The sequence below is a fragment of the Columba livia genome, chromosome 18 (assembly GCF_036013475.1).
Source record: "Columba livia isolate bColLiv1 breed racing homer chromosome 18, bColLiv1.pat.W.v2, whole genome shotgun sequence".
NCBI classification, from domain to species: domain Eukaryota; kingdom Metazoa; phylum Chordata; class Aves; order Columbiformes; family Columbidae; genus Columba; species Columba livia.
Window position 1 is genome coordinate 11,142,885 of NC_088619.1, and position 8,412 is coordinate 11,151,296.

At 40.9% G+C, this 8,412-nt stretch overlaps 1 protein-coding gene across 1 annotated transcript; it reads left to right on the plus strand.

Moving 5' to 3' along the window:
* Positions 1-274: 274 nt before the first annotated feature.
* On the plus strand, positions 275-6,763 carry APOH (apolipoprotein H). The gene is made up of 8 exons (XM_005511897.4): positions 275-432; positions 1,244-1,420; positions 1,781-1,877; positions 3,244-3,320; positions 3,899-4,087; positions 4,675-4,854; positions 5,330-5,527; positions 6,381-6,763. Exons 1-8 carry the CDS (start codon positions 375-377, stop codon positions 6,449-6,451), a joined length of 1,047 nt encoding a protein of 348 aa, XP_005511954.2. The 5' UTR covers positions 275-374; the 3' UTR covers positions 6,452-6,763.
* The last annotated feature ends 1,649 nt before the right edge of the window (positions 6,764-8,412 follow it).

The window sequence follows — 8,412 nt, forward strand, 5'->3', positions numbered from 1 at the left end:
AGAGCTTCTTAGTGACAGTTCTATTATTTGGTCCAATATCCTATTCCAAACAGCCTCAACCTCCAAAGATGCTGAGAAGATAATATCGTGTTGTCAAAAACATCGGTCCCAACAGGAGCTGCTCTGCAGAACCAACCGGAGAGGAGATGTTCTCAGCAGAGATCGCCATTTCAATCCCCGCTTTATGTACGAATGCAACATGTGATGGTTGTTTCATCCTCTATTACAAACAACACAAGGGACCTTTTATCTTCTGTTTACTGGGATGGGAATAAATACAAAGAGTTAATATATAACCATCCTTTTGTGGATGCCTTTATTTGTGAGAGAACAGCCCTGGACCCAGGGTCACTCGGGCTCGTGGACCGGCCGCGATGTTCCCCCTGGTGCTGGTCGCGTTTGCTCTGAGCCACTGTGCTCTGGCAGCGAGAGGTAAGTGCTTCCACTTTCTACGGTGTGAATGAGGGAAGATGGAGAAAGGAACCACAGGACTTGAAACCTTCAGACAACTCTCCATCGTCCCGCTCGCTGTTCTCCTCCTCTCCCCATGCCAAGGGCTCTGGGCACTGTCCTGTGTTCTCTTTCCATCCATTTGCTGTGCATTTCTGCAGCACAAGCTTTGTGTTGCTCTGTTGCGTCGCCGCAATATCAGCGGGAGCGTCTCTCCGTGTCCTTTGCAGGACACGCTCCGCACCCTCCGCTCCCCCTTCCCCTCGTCTTCTCACTCTCCGGGTGATGAGTCGTTTCCACTGTCGATATGTTAAAGCTGTTTTGCAATCAGAACTGCCTAATGTCACATAGCGTTTGCCCCACTGAACCGAAAAACTGGGGAAACCAGAGAAAAAGAAATTTAATTGCAAAAAAACAAAACCCAAAACCTCATTCCAGGCTGACCCCGGCAAACTAATTTGGGTTAAAAATGGAATGCAATAATTTGCTTCTAAGTCACTCTCACCCTCTTTTGTCCAAGATAATTTACCATAATTGACTCAATTGGCAGAACACCTTCACAAATGCATTTTGAAGCAAAAGTATAATGAAGTGACACAAAAATCTAATACTTATAAGTAACCAAGAGCTGCCTCAGTAAGTTCTGTACCTATAGACTACAGAAAGACCGTTTAGCTCCATACAGGAACATGCTATAGTTGGTGATCATACAGAAACCTGTGCTTCCAGTTGAGAAATAAAAACAACTCCAATTTTCTGCCCAGTTTCTTGTCAAGCGTCTCCTTTCCTCCAGTCTGTCCCAGGCCACCAGAAGTGCTATTTGCCACGATTAATGTTGACAAGAAAGTGTATGACGTGGGTGAGGAAATAGAATATACCTGTCGGCCCGGGTTCGTCCCCAATAACGGCCAGAGGAAATACACCTGCCTCCCGACGGGCCGCTGGCCGCTCAACACGCTCCTGTGCCTGCGTAAGTAAAACCAAGTCTGTCCTACTCCTAGACTCAGCCCAGCGGCACTTACGCTGTAATGACGCATACTGCTGGATAACACCTGCATTTATTGTATTCCTCATTGTTCGTGTTTGGCATTTGATTGTGTAGAAGTTATTTTCCTCAGGTAACCAAATGCCAAAAATTATTTCAATGCAACAACTTTGAAACTACTATATTTTGATAGGATGTAGAAAATGTACTTATGAAATGTAACACATGGGAGAGGAAAAACGTGAGAGATGCCAGGACCCCTTTATGATCAGCTCGGTTCCATTCTCCTAGATTCATGCCTCATGAAATAACTTTATCCTTTAAAAAAAAATCTTTAATTAACAGCACAGAGATGTCCCAGACCCGGACCCTTGCAAAATGGAAAAATTGAAGCTATAGACAGCCACTATCAGAGCTCTATAAGTTTTTCATGTGAACCAGGGTAAGTGTTCCCTTCCTCATGCTGTTAAATGAATAATTTAAACCATAGCCTTACATCCCAGGATCACCTGCTGCAGTATTGCCAGAGAACCTAGAAAACTGCACATAGAGCCCACCTCCATTTCCGAAAGTTTAAAAAAGCATATCTAGCGATCATCCTCAGTTCAGTTTTGGCTATAACATCCTGGAGCTTTGCTGCTCCAAAGCAACATCTTCCAGAAGTCATCAAAATAGAGATTTTATGCAAAGATTTATTCTGGACTGTTTTCCCCTGCTTTTTAAATCCTCTTACACCACTGTGAGATGAAATCCTACAGCAGAGAGAAGATAATCTCCGTCTCAGTTGTTACGCTGTTGGGCTCTGGAGACTGAAAATTTTGTCTCTCTGCTTTTCGAAGCTCGGCAAATGAAAACATGAGGTTAATCCTAACTTGGTCCCTGGAGCGAATGCACTTTTACTCAAGGCTACTTGCTAGTTTGGGAAATGATAACACATTTATAGAAAAACAGCTATGGCAAATACAGAGAAATATTTGATACTAACATACAATTCATTTTCCTTGGGTAATTAAGTAATAAACAATGCTTACCTGGGAAGGTCATAGGTAAGACAGAGCCTAGAGCTCACTGAAGAGCATCAGCAGCCCCCACTACCTCCTTCTTCCACAAAAGAGGCATAAAATAAGGAGGAAATAAATTAAACTACAACACCAAATGTAGGAAATTATCAGCAAATTATTTAATTTTGCTAATTATAATTTACTGGTTTTCAGCTGTGTGACATTGAAATGATAAGATACAGGATGAAGATTTCTTTAAAACTCAGAGTAGGTGCTAACAATATAAGTACAGAGGATGGCAGAGAAGCATTTAGAGGGCATATGGAAATTAAATTGGGTTGTCTAGCATGAAAATAAAATAATGCATCTCAGCAACTTTTTAGTTCTTCAGAGTGCTGAGTTCTTTGCGATAGTTTGATCCTAATTGCCATAATTAGCTAGGAACTCCTCCCAAAAAACCACAACATTCACATTAACAATCAGAGATCAATGCTCACTGCTCACATATAGCCAGAGTATTAACCAGTTGAACCAATGAATATATAGGATAAATTTTACAGTTGAAAAAGCAACACCTCTTGTTGTATCAAGCCCTTTGTCTGGATACTTGCAATACTCAAGTATTAACAATTTTTCATATTTGAATCTAAACTTCCTTTGGGGTCAGTAAGTGCTGGAACTAGAGAAGGATCCAGAGCTGGACTCCTGAGTCTGTTTATCAGGCCTGGTAATCTTTCCTGCAAAGAACAGCTTGATTTGTTTCCGTGTTCATCGAGCTTTCTGATAACCAGATCTTTCTGTTTCCAGTTACAACCTCGTTGGGACAAGAACGAGCCAATGCATGGCAGATGGAAAGTGGAGCGGAACTTTTCCACAGTGTCAATGTAGGTGTTTAAATATCAAAAAACCCACTCTATTGTTCTCCTTATTACAGAAGGATTCCTTTACATTGCTCAGAATTATATATACTGTTACTAGGAGGCCTCGTATAGTGCCATGTGAGAAATAATTAGGAAAACCAAGAAGAACTCTGTATGTTTGGGGTTAAATGCGTGAGTTCTAGTTTCAGAGAAATACAGTTTAAAGGACTGTACAAAAGGCCAGGATCAGGGATGCTATTTACAGCTGGAGGTAAGACACTTATCCACTCAAATTCATGTGTATAGAAAGGAGATATCATCATGCCTTTGCAACTGTTATACGTGTGTTTGCTATAACCTGCCCTGCATGAACACGTCACTGAAAAAGCAATACACTGCAAAATATTGCCCCAAAAATATAGCAAAAATCATGGATTACATACTCTAAGGCTCCCAAGACTTTTAATCTGACTTTTTTTTTGTTTCGTTAGCTAAGCTTCCTTAAATGATAGTGTGGATTAACTTGGTTGTAAGCATGTCACTCCTGTGATTCTAGTAATAATTCGCTCTTTAAGCTTTAACTTCTATGAATGCTTTTCTAGCTGTTACTTGCGCGCCTCCCTCAATTCCTGAATTTGGAGTCCTTTCCTACCGTCGCTTGAAACCTGGAAATGTTTCTCATTTCTTGGACACGATAGTTTTTGAGTGCGTGCCACCTCTGGCGCTTATTGGGAATGAGACGGCCACCTGCATGGCCAACGGGAACTGGAGCAGCATTCCCGAGTGCAGGGGTGAGTAACGTCCTTTTATCAACCTGCAAATATTCCCTAGAATTCAATATATTCAATATATTAAACTATACGAACAACCTTAATATTTTTTTGGTAACAATTGTTATTGCAAACATATAGCAGAATTAATCTGAAAGTCAGACTCGAGGATGCAAGGTGATTGCTGACAAGATTGCGCACAACGTGGAACGGATGAAATATTTGCTGCAGGTATAAAGGTTATTTAAACAAGACCTGCTAAACATAGTTCACGGTGGGGGATCAGAGAACAGCAGACGTTTTATTCTAAATGCTAGGATCAATCTCAGAAGTAGGCAAGTTTACCTTCAGTCCAGAGAACTTCACTGTTCTCAGTGAAACTATCTCACATTTAAGTAGTTTTCTGATATAACTACAGATTGCAAGAGATGTGTATGTAAAACAAGTAATATTTATTTATTGTTTTTTTTTAAACAATCTTTCTTCTGTCTACATTTGGTTTTGCAACAGGATGAAACGAACAACCACAAAGTTTTATTTTGAAGTATGTAATGTGTTGTTTGGAGCCGCAACACTGATCAAGCTTTGGTTTTGGTTTTGTGCCGCAGTTGTCACCTGCCCCACTCCAACGGGAATAGAAAACGGATTCATAGAGTTTGCTGTCCGTAGAACGTATCACTACAACGAGAGCGTCAGCTTCGGCTGCCAGCCCAGCTACGTGCTGGACGGACACAAACATTCCCGCTGTGAGAAGACTGGAAACTGGTCCACCAAGCCAATCTGTAGAGGTACACACACCCCAGCTGTTGGAAACCATCCGTCAGGTTGAATTTCCCTCTGATAGTTAGTGAGCTATTACAGCTTCGTGCAAAAGAAAACCGAAATCGTAATTTCAAGGCCCTGAGAATCTAAGACAACTCCCTGCATTGAGTGTTGTATGACATGATGTAACTGAGCGGACATCAATAATCAGCCACGTAACTTCTTTTTGTCTGAGTATTTCCTTTCCTGTTCCTATTTAATATAATTAGAAATGTCACTGTGGCTGGATTTTCACTGGGAACTTTTGACCCTATACTTAGGGTTCTGAATTTCCTCAGCATTGTAATACCAGCGGAAATTTTATACTATCTATATGGGCCACACCATTTTTCATTCCCAAACAGCACTTATACAGATTTCTGATGGGATCTAACGTGCTCACTTTTCAAAACAGAGTTCTAATTATCCTTATGTGTTGCTTATAACCGGACTGTTCCACAGGACCATGTAAAATACCTGTTAAGAAAGCTGTAGTATTATACAACGGCGAGAAGAAGAGGGTTCAGAACGACCTTAAGGAAGGCATTCGGCACGGTGAAACCGTCTCCTTCTTCTGTAAGAATAAAGAAAAGACCTGTGCCTACACGGTGGCTGCGCAGTGTGTGGATGGCAACCTCACCCTGCCCGCCTGCTTCAAAGGTAGGACCACAACGCTGCCTCTGGTGGTGGAGTAACAACTACTATAGTTGGGGGGCAATGCCATCATTCATCCTCAAGCCTTATTTGACTGGCTAATTCATCTGCCGTGTGCAAAAGTTATTGGGTATTTAGGAAGAAATGGCCTGAGATAAGGAAAGAATGCACAGCAGGGTTTTTTCAGATCCATCAGAGCCCTGCTTGAATCCCTGTTCTGTTCTTCAAGGTGTTCTTTAGAGGTGGCCTGGCCCAAACAAAACACCGTCTGTAAAATATCCTGGGATTTCATGAATCCTTGGATCAGTGTTGTCTACGGGGGAAGAAATCCTGCACGCTGCTGCAGCCCTGTCAACCTGATGTATTCACTCCCATTCTGGTGAATTATTCCCACATTGGGCTCATCAGTAACAAAGTGGTTCTGACGCTGGACCAAGAGCGTTCAAAAGCAGCCGACAGTTGTAGTGAGGAATTGATGTTGGGGGAACTGGTTCACAGGCACACAGGCTTTCAGAAGAAATAAATAGACTCAATACTGAAGTCTGTTAGCAAGAGGAAATGCTTTGCATTTGTTTTATCAACATTTATTGTGTAGTATATTCCTTGTAAGTTTTGTTTTCACTTGTAAGGGAAGGAAGAAGCACAGTCCATGCATGATGAAAACGTCTTTCCTCACATTTGGCTTCTGATGGAGGTAGCTTAGCTTTCGTTAAAATAGAAATTAAAATAGTGGATTTCTTCTAGCATTTTTACTATGATGCAAAGATTGATTGCTCACCTACCAGCTTCCATGGGACATATTATTTTCAACTATCACCTTTCAAAAATTTAACCCAAGTTCTTCGCTTGTTGCCAACAGAACGTGGCTTTTTTTCAACGCTTGTGAAGAAGGACCCATCAGACATGAAACCATGTGAAGATCAAGCGTGAATCAGACAAGTAATGCGGTACTAAATCTCTGCCTGACACAAAATATTGTATAGAAGAGGAAAACTTAGATCCCATGAGCGTGAGTTTCCAGAACTCTGGACTTTCTGTGAGCGCAGTCTCAGCTGTTTCCCACCATCCCCACCAGCCTCCTCCACGAGCTCCGACACATTATTTCAGCCATTAACTTTTATTCTCTTTTCTCTGCCTTAAATCCCCCCAATACTGCTTCTCTTTCCGTATTTCCAACAGTTATGCAATTGTAAATGACTTTCTCAATAGCAGTCCCTTTACAATAAAGTAATTTTCAGCCAATAGAGTGTTCTTATTTAATATTACCTCATCATCAATCAAATCCTTTAGCTCTTAACTGATTTATACAGAAAGGCCTTCATCATCAGTAATTAGCCGGGCTCAGATTCCATTACCGCTCCCCGGTGACAGGGAATGGACCGTTAATTATAGATAGAGGAACATCAGCCTGGGATCTTCCAGAATTTACGTAAGTAGAAAGCCTGAGATATCCAAATGAGTTGAGAGTATCCAAGCAGGGTTTAAATGTCAACGGCATCAGGCGAAGGGTTCTTTTACACTTTTAAAAACCCATGGTTTTTGAGATTCTAACTTCACCTGAAACTGTTGTTTTAAACAACTGTTAATTTTTACCAATGTTTGAATTACACAATATAACTGATTATTTAAAAAAATAAATTGTACACCATTGAGCAAGAGCAATGACTTGTGGTCATTAAATAGCTTTGAAGTAAACTGTACTTTTAATCTGACTTATGACACAGGTATTTCACTGGTATGATCCAGTCTGGCAAGTTTTGTGCTTATGTCTGTCTTTCCATTCAGAAAAAAATAATTATAATTTCAACATAGTAGACAGTGATAGAGAAATATTTGTTATACACTTATAATAAATGGTCATGAGTCATAGGTCGTTCTCTCTGAAGTCAAAAAGCCTTCTCTGTGATTAAAAGCACAAGTAAGCTACACAGTAAGCAAGTGACTGCAGAACTTTTTAAAAGGATCATTTAACGTTAAGATCAAACTACTTGTAAGCTGCTACATCTACCATTAAAAAACTCCAAACATACTCTAATTGTATATGTATCTTTTTCTGAAGGCTGTGCATGAATATTTTAATAGTATGACTGATATAATTTGCTCTTGTACTTCCTATTTTTAAGGAGAGATTGAGGCAGCTGTTCTTAAGGATTTAATACTTTGCACTCCTCTTCAGTTTAACTCTGTAATGTAGAGACAGACAAACTCAAGCAAGCAGCTGAGGAGGGTTTGTCGTTGGTACGATGGGCGCTGTGTTCTGGTTCCTAATGTGTTTAAGCAGGATCCTTGGATGACGTTTGACTTACAGACCAAGATACTCACAAGTGTTTGTAACACACACAGAGCAGCTGGCAGGAGCCTCTCGGTTGGGAAATCTGGTCCAAATGTTGTGTGGATACATCCCTGGGATCGGGATGTTCAGGACAGCAGCTGAGATACCAAACACAGTTTAATATTAACTTGTCTTTCGCAGCAAAACGCTGTCAAGTTGGCGTAAGTGAAGTTAGCGGTCACTGCTACAGAAATGCTACTTCTCCCTGAAATGATCTGTATTTTGCACAAAAACAGTTGCCCCAGGAACATTCAGATTTTTCTAAGCAAATTTTCCCAGTTCTACTTACTTGTGCAGCAGAATTCCAACTGATCCCATCAGCTGGCCCTGCTTCCTAGCTGGGTATGCAGAATTGGAATATTTTAAAGAATCGCCCTTAGGAGCCAATGTTCATACGCTGAATTTATTATCCAACCTCCTGAAGCAAGAAGAAGGAGGAAAAAAAACTCTGTGACCTGGTAAGTGTTTGAAGTAGTGAGGTGTTTGTGAATCACAACTTTTCAGACATGAAAGGTTTGCTTAGAAGGTCTGAAAAAGAATGTATTGCAACTAGAGGTGT